This window comes from Salmo trutta, chromosome 11 (assembly GCF_901001165.1).
Source record: "Salmo trutta chromosome 11, fSalTru1.1, whole genome shotgun sequence".
Taxonomy (NCBI): Eukaryota; Metazoa; Chordata; class Actinopteri; order Salmoniformes; family Salmonidae; genus Salmo; species Salmo trutta.
This window is the reverse complement of record NC_042967.1, coordinates 7066213-7080995: the sequence shown is the minus strand read 5'-3', so window position 1 is coordinate 7080995 and position 14783 is coordinate 7066213. Positions and strand designations below refer to the sequence as shown.

Here is a 14783-nt window from a genome sequence, read left to right as displayed (position 1 = left end):
TGGAGTCCCCAATTGGAGACTTGAAATTAAATAAATTCAATTAAACATGTATTCCAATAATTTTAACTATAATAAATTAATATATTCAATAGCCCAACAGGACAAATGAAGTAAAATGTATTCAATAAAAATAGATTTTGAATAATTCAAATGTAAAACATTTGATTTATTCAATAACTTCTCCCTGTTCTATTCCTATGACTGAAACCTGGCAGTAGGCTTTCGCTTTCAGTCACATGAAATAAAGTGACATGTTGGGTCCACAGTGTTCTGCTCACCAAACCAGAATTTCTACACATTTAAGATAAGCTAAATGGGCAGGGACTGAGACTGACATACTACAGCATTGTGATGGTAAGTCATATGTTTGTTCCCGACTGATTTGTATGCTGCAGAAACAAGGAGGTGATCATTCATGTAACAGGTACTGAATAGGGGTTGAATGTAAAGAAGCATGGAAGTGATCATGTCACAGGTAGTGAACAGGTTTTGAACAGGTTTTGAATGCTTCTACACCTGCATTGCTTTCTGTTTGGGGTTTTAGGCTGGGTTTCTGTACAGCACTTTGAGATATCAGCTGATGTAAGAAGGGCTATATAAATACATTTGATTTGATAAAGAAGCATGGAAGTGATCATGTCACAGGTATTGAACAGGTTTTGAATGTAAAGAAGCATGGAAGTGATCATGTAGTGAATGTAGTAGTGAATGTACAGAATCACAGAAAACAAGTGTGTTATCAACTGATGTTTTTAGAAACATATATAAGTAACCAAACCAATAGTTGCTTTTAGATTGTGATTAAGACCTTTCACACAGTTTCAAACATGGGGAACATTTCCGCAAAAAATATATTAAACCATAATCATCTCAAATATCTTAGCCGAAAATGAAAGAAGAAACTATATATAAAATACGCATTAACTATATGCATATTCATACAACTTATATACACATTTAAACCAAGTAGTTCTCCCTTACATAATTACACAAAGACAACTCATTACAAATGATTACAAATGATATACAAAATAACTTCCTCGTCCCACGCGCCTTCCCTTTTGTACTGCCATTAAAAGTCAAACATGTTGATCAAACTCTGATATTTATGAGGTCTTGTTGGGCCATCCTATTTATCTATGCTATCCATTTGTTTCCACAATAAATACACGTGTTCCGGAGAATTCAGAGCATTCTCGGTACAGCATTCCATGGTTCCGCTGTGCTTTCTCTGCCCACCACCTTGTGATAAGTGATGTGCAAAATAACTACTAACGTTCATCAACTTTCACTAAGGTTTCCCCACATCTACTGTGATTTTCGTGAACAGAGCATCCTTTTCCACTTTGACGACTTCGTACTTGAGAGAGCTGATCCCATCGGTATTTATCGTCAGTCTCGTGCGTTGTATTCTGTCAAACCTGCGATGCAAAGGAAACGACTTATCAGTCTACTATCCTCATATGAAGATATTTGGGATGCACTGATATGTCAATTCTGGGGTCATACAATAGCCAATATTTTCTTGGCTGTGATGGCTGAGTAACAATGCTGATGCTATCATAAAGAAATAAAAACTTTCCCCTTAAAATCTAAATTCTCTTTTTTAAAGATACAACATTGTGGGGAACCTGTTGAATGTGGTTGTTCTAATCTAAAGCTTTACCTCTGAGGATTTGGGTCGTTCAGTTTGTCTCTCTCGTGACGGATCATCCGGCATTTCCCGACCTCGCCATCTGGACGAGAGATGGACATTCCTCTGGAGCTCACCCTGTGGAAATCAGAGTTTATTATTATAATGGACTTTGCATACACGTTGGAAATACTGTGGAATTCAGTGTTGGGGTCAATTGTAATTCAATTCAGGAAGTGATTTAAGTAAAAAATGTGACTTTTTTTTAGGAAATAGCTTCTCCTTTTCAGTTTATAAAAGAAATATTGAAAAAAAACTGCCATTTCAGTTTAGTTCATGAATTGACTGACCCTAACACCCTGGTGGATATATTGTGTTTTGCATGAACATTATACAATGCATCGGTAACATTAGAAAGTGATGATGTCCCCTTGCCAAGTCTGACTTTAATATAGGCTCATCTGTAATGCTTTAAAAGTCTGTTTGGGTTGGAATGCACTGTCTTGCCTGTTGAAAATGTCATCATCTTCACCACCCCAGCCCCAGTAGTTGTTGGGAAAGCCGTTGATTTTCAGGAACTGCTCCTTACTTAACGCTGAGACACCACCAAAGCACTGGTTATAGGGCAACCTATGGATGAGACAAAGACAAAATATTTCTCATCTGGCCCATACAAAGAGCCAAGTAATGAAAAGGGTAGGCTAAGCATAAGTAGATATACTTGTTTACAACTCTTCTAGCTATGTACTCATAGTATGAAATGAGGAAGAGTCCCAATTAAACAAAATGATGATGATGCATTAGAAAGAAGTTGTCGGTTGAGTTTTGTGCCGTACTTGAAGCCAAACTTGTCCATGGAGACAGACAGGTGTCTGGGCTGGCTGAAGCATTTGTAGGTGTTGCGGTCATCCATGGGGATGATGTCCACGTCACTGAACACAAAGCAGTCGTAGTCATACTCTTTCAGGGCCTCAGCATAGCCAATGTTCATCAGCTTGGCCCTGTTGAATGTGTTGTTTCCATCCTAATGAAGAAATGACAGAAATTTTCAAAACATGGGTACGCTAAATTATTTGCCAAATATTCACTTATAATTGAATAAAGTTTGTCCTTAGAAAAGGTTTAATTCATCAAAAATGGTATTTGAAAAAAGTTCCAGTATATGCAAATTGATTTCAAGTTGGTGTACTCTTACATTTTACATTAAAATTACAAAAGGTTGCAGCATATGTTGTGTAAATGGTGAACTCATACAGCTGTCAACTCTTGTCATTTTAATCCGTTTCACAATTGCTAGCTACCTTTTAGATCGAAGCCCAAATAGAATGATAAAAGATAAGATGATAGAAGCCCATCTCCTACTGTAAATAACCTACACACTGTGTGTGTAGCCAGCCAGCCAGACAGGTAGAAAAATTGCAGAAAAATAAAAGACTTACATCAGAGTATTTTTCAGTACACCAAAACGCAAAGTAAGAACCCTAGTAGCCTAATATCTCAAAGACTAGTTGATAAAATGTTCATAAGAAAGAAATGAAATTCTAATGGAAATGTTTCACAATGATGTCATTAGGCAGAGCAGGCAACAGATGGCACACAGACAGCAGAGTTGGGGACAGATATGCAGTGACAGACTGACAGAGACAGGGAGTCTCAGGTAAGTTTGTTGAGTCTTTGTTTGGCAACATTATGAAAGGTTCTCCATTTTTTTTACTTGTAAAATAGGAACATAATTGGAAAATGCCATGGATACCCCCACTCTCAACTTAAACTGGTGACTGAACTAAGATTTGTTAAAGGCAATGGTATTGCTGTTGTGATTAGTTGTGTAGTTTTGGGTACCGGTAGTTAGGAGTACGGCAAACACCTTATTTCTTTGGTTCCTCAATATACATTTACCATATTACAATGTAGGCTATGTGTTACAGCACTACTTTTGGTGTCCCCCTCAGGAATTGCTCTTGAGAAAATTTCATGTAATTGTCCCCTCCAAAGTTGATATCAGATTTTCGCCCCTGGGAAAGGGGGAGACAGAGAGAGAGAGATATGTCGAGAGAAAAGTTATCTGCGATTTTGGTTTCAAGAACAGGAAGAACCTGTAGAAGTCACGTAAGGACACAGAGTTCTTTCCTCTACACTGTCAATGTCATCTTCATAGGAGTAGGCTACTGTTCACTATCAATGTGTGGTAGTCATCAGCTGACAGTTCGGGCCGAAGTGGTGATTCTGTCACCCAAATACACCACAAAAATGAAATAATATTGAATTTGATTATTTAAACAAAATAAATCTAAAGTTACAATTCTGACCAACAGCTTGGTCAAAACAAGCTTTGTGATTGGTTGAGACGCGGTCTAAGCCATACTAAATGACCAGTTTAGCACGGGTAAGCCTATAATACAAAAATTGGCATCTTGCTTTCTGTTCCATCAGAGAAATCACTGCGCATCCACTGTCCCATCAGCCCAGACAGGCCATTCATTAACTTGATTTCCATTATAAAAAGCATCTAGACATTATCTCCCGTGCTTCTAGCCTAACGCCTCAATCAGACCGACAGTGTTTTACATCAACGCTGTGTAATATATTCTGCAGTCAAACTTTTCCCATTATGTAATCCAAAATTGTTACTCTATATGTGTGCAATAAAAGTTCAACATTCCCCTTTTGCTACTATTTCTGTCAAGTCTATAAATACAAGTTGATGCATACGTTGGATAAATCTGGTGTGCCAAAACGCAAAACTATGTCGGTCTGATCGAGGCATTACATTTGGATTGCAACAACGGGGGTTTGTACAAACGTTGCCGTCTTTCTCTCTGACATTTGTTTAAATTCTATCTCCACTGTCCCAACGAGGATTATCGTGTCAGGACGAGACAAACATTATGTAACGACCCGGTATTGTGTTCTGTGTTCGTGGGTGTGTTATGGTTCTCATGGCTACTAGCAGGGGTTGAATGTGTCAGGACAGAGGGAAAGGGTGGGGGGTATGATGGGTAATCCCGCGGGATTTGGAAATGCATAAATAGGGATTACTGTCTCATCTCTCGCTCTCTTTCTGTTCGGGCCTTGATCTGTCCTTATGGGGGTGACCCTTAACCCGACATGGTGTAATTGTGTACGTTCGGTATTTAGCGGCGTGGGCTGTGGCCAGAACAATAGCCCAGTTTAGGAATAAACCTGTGTTCTGACCTGCACACCTAGAGTCCGTCTCTTTTCCTTTTATGACCCAGCCGGGTCATTACACTATTTTCTCAGCCCGTCAAAATCATGAATCAAACAAAATGAAATGCAGCTAGTTTGCGGTCTTTCCTGCTTCCGTTTGAAGTGACTGTGTTGCTGTGTAGTTGGCTAGCACCTCTGAACAGGGTCCTGACAGGAGCGCAAATGTTCTATGTCAGGGAAAATCGTGCATCATAGCTCATTGTTATCCAAATAAATGCCAATAGAAAACAGCTTAAACAAACGCAAATACAGCTACTTTGCTGTTATTCTGGCTACACTGTTTGACGTGGCAGCGTTAGCCTTAGTTGGCTAGCTAGCAAGTAAGGGATAAGAGCGTTGCCATAAACATTTAGGCCGAACGACTGGGTCGCGTCCATTGATATGGAACAAAAAGACTTCACGACTGGGTCACGGCTCTGGCAACCTAACGGATAGAATGAACGACCAGCCGGCTTGGCTAGCAACCAAGATTTGTGTCAGGACTAGGCCTATATTTTCATTGAGGGATGAAATAGTAGCCTATGAATACATATCAAAATCAAGTGTTTTATCTAATTGGTAACCCGTTCTAGAAAAGCAATTGTTGATTCGAGGTTGTGCTAAACGACTTATTTATCACGACTGCGCTGATCTACGGCACTCGGATCCGCAGCACAGCCGTGCTAAAAAAGCATGCCCTCTCATCTACAATTGCTTTAATCAGTTGCCTTTGTTTGATCTTCATAATTAGAGATACCTGCTATATCCTGAAGACTACTATACCTGACCATTTTCATGCTTTAAAGGGGCAATCTGCAGTTGCTACATCCAATTGTGTACTTATAAATTAATGATAGATTGATTCTTGAAGAATATAACGTATAAATGCCTTTGAGCTTAGTTCAACTTTCATACCCCATCAGAACCCCAAATATAAGCTGGTTTTACTCCAATGTTTGTAAACATTGTAAATGCATAGCCTGAAAATATGCTTAAGACTATAATGTTGATGTCTTTGCATCAATAGCTCCATCTACGAATTTAAGAGTCGTTCCGTTTCTCCAGGCCTTTTTTTTTTTTACTAAAACAGAGGCAGGGAGTCCGCTTTGTTATTGCTTCAACTGTGCATTGCCCCTTTAATGTAACATTTATTTATTTATTTTTATCTATGGGAGAAAAAATAAGTAGTCCTCTGTCTCTTTATCATTACAAGTTAGGAAAGGCAGAGAGTTCATTGAGGTGGTGGAAAGGTGTGGAGGAAAGAGAAGAATCTGTCAGCGGTATGCAGTCGAACAGCTTTGCCGCTCTTTAGCAACCCATTGACTCTTTTGTCTTCCAGTAGTGTAGGATTGGTGCTCATACTGCCATATCTGATTTCTAATTGGTTTACAAGACTAACCTGTTCACAAAGACACAAAGGTGCTTTGGCAGAAATCCTTTAACAATGACTAAATCTGTTGACTTAAACTAACAAACTTTTGCCCACGGGAGAAACCATCCAACAACAATACATGGACCTGAGTTACCACACAATCAGGAAATAGAGGCTGTCTGTCAACCATGTTTAGTTCCTCTTAGACTACCTACAGTAAGACATGTTGTCCTTTAAAACAATACATTAGAATAAACTCATACTTGATGACATAACATCAGGCATCATGGTTATTTGATTGAGACACTCCATGTTGCAAACCGTTTTGCAAACCGAAGGCTTCCATTTGTTCATCACGGTGACATGGCTGTGCCCTCTGATTATCTGTGAGAAACACAGCAGGACAGCTGGTGGTTTTTAGATAGTGAGTATAAACTTCAACTCACAGCTGAACCATGTCTGTGTTTAAAGTACAGGCCTGGGCTTGTGTGGAGGGGCGCTGGGGCTGGAGAGCTGGGGGGCTGGAGCTGGATGTCTGTCTATCTCCTGTTTCAGTGTCTCTCTCAGTGTCTCTCTCAGAGCTCTCTTAGTTTCTCACAAATGTCACACTTCTTACAAATCTATCATTTCGTAGTTCCGTACATTTACGTTATCTCTTCTTTCGTCCCTCTCACATTTTCTGTAGGAAGCGAGGGTTAAGGACGGCAGGAGAGGACACAAGGAATCAAGGATAGGCTATTGAGATTCAGCGTTGGTTTAAAGACCCTGAGTAATGATTTGTAACTGTGAGAGGGGGGGATGTTGCGACACACGTTAACTTCACTAGGGTAGGGGGCAGCATTCGGAATTTTGGATGAAAAGCGTGCCCAAATTAAACTGCCTGCTACTCAGGCCCAGAAGCTAGGATATGCATTTAATTAGTAGATTTAGATAGAAAACACTCCAAAGTTTCCAAAACTGTTAAAATAATGTCTGTGAGTATAACAGAACTGATATGGCAGGCGAAAACCTGAGGAAAATCCATCCAGGAAGTACTATTATTTTGAAAGGCTGTTTTTCCATTGAAAGCCTATCCACCATACAAAGACTTAGGACCCAGTTCACTATCTCTATGGCTTCTTCTACATGTGGCCAGTCTTTAGGCATTGTTTCAGGCTTTTACTCTGAAAAATGAGGGAGATACAGCACTTTCAATGAGTGGACAGTGGAAATTTCCAGACATGAGTCCAGCGCGTGATCGGGAGCGTGCCTTTCTTGTTTTTCCTTTTCTATCGACGAAGCTTTTGTCCGGTTGAAATATTATTGATTATTTATGACAAAAACAACCTGAGGAATGATTTTAAACATCGTTTGACATGTTTCTACGAACTTTTATTGTACTATTTTGACTTTTCGTCTGGATGTTGAGAGTGTGCTTTGTGTCTTTGGATTACTGAACTAAACGCACCAACAAAACTGAGGTTTTTGGACATCAAGAGGGACATTATCAAACAAAAAAACATTTATTGTGTAACATGGAGTCCTGGGAGTGCCACCAGATGAAGATCATCAAAGGTAAGTGATTAATTTAATCTCTATTTCTGACTTTTGTGAGTCCTCTCCTTGGCTGGAAAATGTCTGTATGGTGTTTTGTGTCTAGGCGCTGTCCTAACATAATCGCATGGTGTGCTTTCGCCGTAAAGCCTTTTTGAAATCGGACACTGTGGTTGGATTAATAACAAGAAGTATATCTTTAAAATGGTGTATAATACTTGTATGTTTGAGGAATTTTAATTATGGGATTTCTGTTGTTTGAATTTGGCGCCCTGCAATTTCACTGGCTGTTGTCGAGGTGGGACGCTACCGTCACACTGATACCAGAGAGGTTAACACTCTTCCTGTTATCTATAATGAAGGGTGGGAGGTTACTTGTGTGGAAACTTCTAGGAATTAATAAACAAATGTATGATAACTGAGCAGTCTTCTTTGTTCAGACAGACTCTGAAAGGCTAGTTCAGTGAATAGATGAAACCAGTCATGCATATAGATTAGACTGGTTTCTCTGGCTTTACCTGATTGATGACGTAGACACCATAGTTCAGCTGTTGGCGCTGAAGGATGGGATGGAGGTAGTGGAGCCAGAACTTGAGGTGCTCTTCACGATGGCGGAAGGGGATGATTAGAGCAACCTTCTGGAGGGCGACGCAGTCATTTGGTTTGTAGCGACCTCCTTCCTGCAGACCTGGGTTCTCCTTCCTCACTGTGTCCAAGCTGACAGGCGTAGAGAACTCCACCCTGAGAGGCCCCACTGCAGGTCAGGAGAAACAGATCTCTTGGGTCATAAACTCTCACACACCTCTTCCTGTTCCTTAACCACATTCACTTTCTGCCTTCACGCCTCCATCACTCCCTGCTCTATCTCGCTCTCTCTTTGTTCAAAGTTTTCAGCCTTTGACCTCATGTAAAAAATAGAGCACACACACACGCATGCATGCACACTCACAAACACATGTGCACGCATGCACACACGCACACACACACGGACGCATCCCTTATTGATGTCACAAGTATTTCACTACACACAAGCATTTCGCTACACTTGCAATAAAGGGAAAGGGGGATACCTAGTCAGTTGTACAACTGAATCCCTTCAACTGAAATGTGTCTTCTGCATTTAACCCAACCCCTCTGAAATAACATCTGCTAACCATGTGTACGTGATCCAATAAAATGTGATTTGACACACAGATACAACCAGAACCACAGGAAATGGTGCTGACTTAACGGATATCTCATGCTTGTCTCTTTGCAACAGGCAGTTCAGGGGTTAAGAGGGAATATGTGTTATCTCGTCCCCCCCCCAAAAAAGTATGGTCTATGCTGCTGAAAGTATTTGCCCCGAGCCATGATTGAGCTGAACACAGAACATATAGTTATTTTCAGCAACAGAGAGCAAACTTCACAATGCAGCTCGGCTTAACATGAAATAAATCGAGAGATCTTTCCTCGTATTGACTTATAGTTAAAGTCAGCAAATATAGGCCTAATATGAGATACACAACTATATCATATATTTATAATTACATAATACAATGTTTGATGCAACTGTGCCAGTATACAAAACATTAAGAACACCTGCTCTTTCCATGACATAGACTGAAAAGGTGAATCCAGGTGAAAGCTATGATCCCTTCTCGATGTCACTTATGTGAAAGGGAGGAGACAGGTTAAAGCCTTGAGACAACTGAGACATGGATTGTGTATGTGTGCCATTCAGAGGGTGAATGGACATGACAGCATTTTTTTAGTGTCGAACGGGGTATGGTAGTAGGTGACAGGCGCAAGAACTGCAACACTGCTGGGATTTTCATGCTCAACACTTTCTTGTCACCCAGAGGAAATCCAGCTATTGCAGTCAGGTACTTTGTAGAGTCAATGCCCTGACGAATTGAGGCTGTTCTGAGGGCAAATGGGGCGAAGGGGGGTGCAACTCAATATTAGGAAGGTGTTCCTAATGTTTGGTGTACTCAGTGTATGTTTGGAGAAGATCCCAGAGAATGATCCCATGAATGTTATGGCTGATAATTATATATATTTCCAGGATATGCAGCATGCTCATTTCCTTGTTATTTTTGGCCAAACAGTTCGATTAAATATCAAACGTTTTAATGTATTTCCTTGGGAGGCCAAACTATCTGGATTCAGGTTCCATGCTTGATTAGGGAAACAAATACAGTCCATATGTGCATGACAGAAGTGAGAAAAAATCAGCATGGAAATAGCCTGCTAATGTGTTATAAAGAGTCCTCTTACATGTTTATAACAATGACATGTATAATGCAATATAATGCCATGCTTCTGCTGTGCATGTTTGATTAAATACCAGCCCTTGAATTAAAATTAATTGATCAAATCATAGCCTACTTACCCAGATGTGGAGACGGATCAGAACATTTTTCAAACTTATTCCACAAAGTTGTAGTAGTTGTAGTAGTTGCATTGGGTAAATGTATATCCTGAAACTTCGGAGTTGGCAATATTACAACTCTGTTATTAAGGACGTGTTGTCCATTATCTTGAAGTGTCACGGTAATTAAAGCTGTTTCATTTCGCGTCTGTGTCTTTATTTGTTTGTTTGTTGACAACCCATTCGAGTAACCCATTAAATAAAATAAAGCCACTAACAGGTTAATAACACCTAAAACTACAACCACGGTGCAGCCTCTCTTCCGCAGCCTAAAGTTGAGAGATGAGTCGAGCATAATGCGGCTGTCATATGCAGAACTGTAGTGACAAATACATATCCGTTTACCCACCGACCGTATTAAAAAAGCTATTTAAAAATACTCTATTTATTTTTTTGGCCCAAAACAGTATAGTTTCAAGCAAAAAGACAAGGTAAGATAATTTTTCTCCAACCTCCTCTACTGTGTGGCTGTGACCATCAGTTGTCTTAGGCTCCCGAGAGTGAATGAACTTTGTGTACTACACTTTATGGCAGTAACATGACATTCAATGGACCTGTGGCTTCCTCTATAATAAAACCCCCCAACGAGGAAATCATAGCCTACTAGGCAACTGCACTAGCAAACTATTCAATAAAATGGCCAAAACATAGTCATTATGTAGTACTTGCCTAGTAGTCTTTATTAATTTGCAAGTCCCTAGGCTGTGATTTGTTTGAATTTGAATTTATTCCAGGAGAACGACCAGATCCCTGTGAGGTAGGCTATTTTTTTCCTTAGAAAACGTTTTAGCCTATAAGGCTATTCTAATTGTTCTCTGACGCTATCGGCCTACATTTGAAAATAATTGGATTTAATAAAACTAAATTCAATACCAGCATAAGCGACGTATACACTACTTTATGTGTAAACCTTGATAATGTTTTATGAGAAGGGTTTATTTATCAAATAAAATAAAATGTGTAGACCTTATCATGGAACGCTTACTTACAAGCCCCTTACAAGCCCCTGCAGTTGAAGAAATAGAGTTAATAAAATATTTACTAAATAAACTAAAGTAAAAAAAAAACATCTAATCAATCAAAAAGTAACACAAGAAATGTACATAACAATAATGAGGCTATGGGTACCGAGTCAATGTGCGGGGTACAGGTTAGTCGAGGTCATTTGTAAAGTGACTATGCATAGATTAACAGCGAGTAGCAGCAGTGTAAAAACAAAAGGGGGGGGGGGTCATGTAAATAGTCGGGGTGGCTATTTGATTTGTTGTTCAGCAGTATTATGGCTTGTGGGTAGAAGCTGTTAAGGAGCCTTTTGGTCCTAGACTTGGCGCTCTGGTACTGCTTGCTGTGCAGTAGCAGAGAGAACAGTCTATAACTTGGTTGACTGGAGTCTTTGACAATTTTTGTGGACCTTCCTCTGACACCACCTAATATATATGTCCTGGATGTCAGGAAACTTGGCCCCAGTGATGTACTGGGCTGTACGCACTACCCTCTGTAGTGCCTTATGGTCAGATGCCAAGCAGTTGCCATACCAGCCTGTGATGCAACCGGTCAGGATGTTGTCGATGGTGCAGCTGTAGAACGTTTTGAGGATCTAGGGACCCATGCCAAATCTTTTCAGTCTCCTGAGGGGAAAAGGTGTTGTCGTGCCCTCTTCACAACTGTCATGGTGTGTTTGGACCATGATAGTTTGTTGGTGATGTAGACACCAAGGAACTTGAAACTCTCAACCCGCTCCTCTTCAGTCCCGTCGATGTTAATGGGAGCCTGTTCGGCCCTCCTTTTCCTATAGTCCATGATCAGCTCCTTTGTCTTGCTCACATTGAGAGAGAGGTTGTTGTCCTGGTGTCTCTAACCTCCTCCCTATAGGCTGTCTCATCGTTGTCGGTGATCAGGCCTACCATTGTTGTATCGTCAGCAAACTTAATGATGGTGTTGGAGTCGTGCTTGGCCACGCAGTCGTGGGTGAACAGGGAGTGCAGGAGGGGACTAAGCATGCACCGCTGTGGGGCCCCAATGTTGAGGATCAGCGTAGCAGATGTGTTGTTGCTTACCCTTACCACCTGGGGGCGGCCAATCAGGAAGTTCAGGATCCAGTTGCTGAGGGAGGTGTTTAGTCCCAGGGTTCTTAGCTCAGTGATGAGCTTTGTCTGTTTGAAACATGTAAGTATTACAGACTCAGGCAGTGAGAGGTTGACAATGTCAGTGAAGACACTTGCCAGTTGGTACGTGCATGCTTTGAGTACACGTCCTGGTAATCTGTCTGGCCCCGTGGCTTTGTGAATGTTGACCTGTTTAAAACCTGTTGGGAATAGGGGGCAGTATCCTACACCAACTCAGAAGCTAGGATATGCATATTATTAACAGATTTGGATAGGAAACACTCTGAATTTTCTAAAACTGTTTGAATGGTGTCTGTAAGTATAACAGAACTCATATGGCAGTCAAAACCCTGAGACAAATTCTGACAGGAAGGGGATACCTGATGTGTTGAATTACTTTTAAGCCTATGCCATTGAAACACACAGGGGCTTATTAATCATTGAGCACTTCCTATGACTTCCACTAGATGTCACCAGTCTTTACAAAGTGGTTTGAGTCTTCTACTGTGAAAACTGACCGAACAAGAGACTTGGAACGTTGGTCATAAGCGGATGGCCGATACGACTCTGGCGCGCGAGTGCATGTTTGGGTACTCTCGTTCCAATACGTTTTAAAAGAGAATGCAATCGTCCGCCTTGAATATTATTGAAGTTCTGATTGAAAAGGCCCTAATGATTTATGCTATACAACGTTTGACATGTTTGAACGAACGTAAATATTTTTTTTCCGGCGGGCGTCGTTCATGTTTTTGAGTAGCCTACAGGACGCGCTAACAACACGAAGCTTTTTTGATATTTACTCTACATGACCAAAACTATGTGGACACCTGCTCCTTGAACATCTCTTTCCAAAAGCAGGGCATTAATATGGAATTGGTCCCCCCTTTGCTGCTATAACAGCCTCTACTCTTCTGGTAAGGCTTACCACTAGATGTTGAAACATTGCTGCAGAGACTTGCTTCCATTCAGCCACAAGAGCATTAGTGAGGTCGGGCACTGATGTTGTGCGATTAGGCCTGGTTCGCAGTTCCAATTCATCCCAAAGGTGTTTGATGGGGTTGAGGTCAAGGCTCTGTGCAGGCCAGTCAAGTTCTTCCACACCGATCTCGGCAAACCCTTTCTGTATGGACCTGGCTTTGTGCACAGGGGCATTGTCATGCTGAAACAGGAAAGGGCCTTCCCCAAACTGTCGCCAAAAATTTGGAAGCACAGAATCGTCTAGAATGTCAGTGTATGCTGTAGCGTTAAGATTTCCTTTCACTGGAACTAAGGGGCCTAGCCCGAACCATGAAAAAGCCCCAGACCATTATTCCTCCTCCACCAAACTTTACAGTTGGCACTATGTATTCGGACAGGTAGCATTCTCCTGGCATCCGCCAGATTCAGGTTTGTTCGTTGGACTGCCAGATGGTGAAGTGTTATTTATCACTCCAGAGAACACGTTTACACTGCTCCAGAATCCAATGGCGGCGAGCTTTACACCACTCCAGCCGACGCTTGGTATTGTGCATGGTGATCTTACACTTGCGTGCGGCTAAACCCATTTCATGAAGCTACCGACAAACAGTTATTGTGCTGATGTTGCTTCCAGAGGCAGTTTGGAACTCGGTAGTGAGTGTTGCAACCGAGGATAGACAATTCAGCACTTGGCGGCACCGTTCTGTGAGCTTGTGCGGCCTACCACTTCACAATAACAGCACTTAAAATTGACTGGGGCAGCTCTAGCAGGGCAGACATTTGACTAACTGACTTGTTGGAAAGGTGGCATCCTATGACCTTGCTACGTTGAAAGTCACTGAGCCCTTCAGTAAGGCCATTCTACTGCCAATGTTTGTCAATGGAGATTGCATGGCTGTGTGCTCGATTTTATACACCTGGCAGCAACGGGTGTGGCTGAAATAGCTGTGTGTATATCATGATATAATGTAATATAATGTGTTCTAAGCAACCTATCTGTGTTAAGTAAAGTTGTATTGGGAATATTTAAGATGTAGACTATAAAGTTAATATTCAGTTAAGAGGAATTAACACAATGCTTAGCATATGCTTATGTTTTCCCTTTCTGTAATACACACGATTTCCAGTGTTCTATTTGTCACACTCATTTGTTTAGCCTTAGCAGTTACATTTACATTACATTTACATTTAAGTCATTTAGCAGACGCTCTTATCCAGAGCGACTTACAAATTGATGCATTCACCTTATGATATCCAGTGGAACAACCACTTTACAATAGTGCATCTAAATCTTTTAAGGGGGGGGGGGTTAGAAGGATTACTTTATCCTATCCCAGGTATTCCTTAAAGAGGTGGGGTTTCAGGTGTCTCCGGAAGGTGGTGATTGACTCCGCTGTTCTGGCGTCGTGAGGGAGCTTGTTCCACCATTGAGGTGCCAGAGCAGCGAACAGTTTGGACTGGGCTGAGCGGGAACCGTGCTTCCTCAGAGGTAGGGGGGCCAGCAGGCCAGAGGTGGATGAACGCAGTGCCCTTGTTTGGGTGTAGGGCCTGATCAGAGCCTGA

The 14783-nt window shown here is 41.2% G+C and overlaps 1 protein-coding gene across 1 annotated transcript; it reads right to left on the bottom strand.

Moving 5' to 3' along the window:
* Positions 1-734: 734 nt before the first annotated feature.
* LOC115202190 (beta-1,4-galactosyltransferase 1) lies at positions 735-10689 on the bottom strand. Its single transcript, XM_029766151.1, has 6 exons — positions 10120-10689; positions 8264-8499; positions 2470-2657; positions 2141-2263; positions 1667-1771; positions 735-1421 (listed from the first exon to the last, which is right to left on the bottom strand). Exons 1-6 carry the CDS (start codon positions 10451-10453, stop codon positions 1292-1294), a joined length of 1116 nt encoding a protein of 371 aa, XP_029622011.1. The 5' UTR covers positions 10454-10689; the 3' UTR covers positions 735-1291.
* Between the last annotated feature and the right edge of the window lie 4094 nt (positions 10690-14783).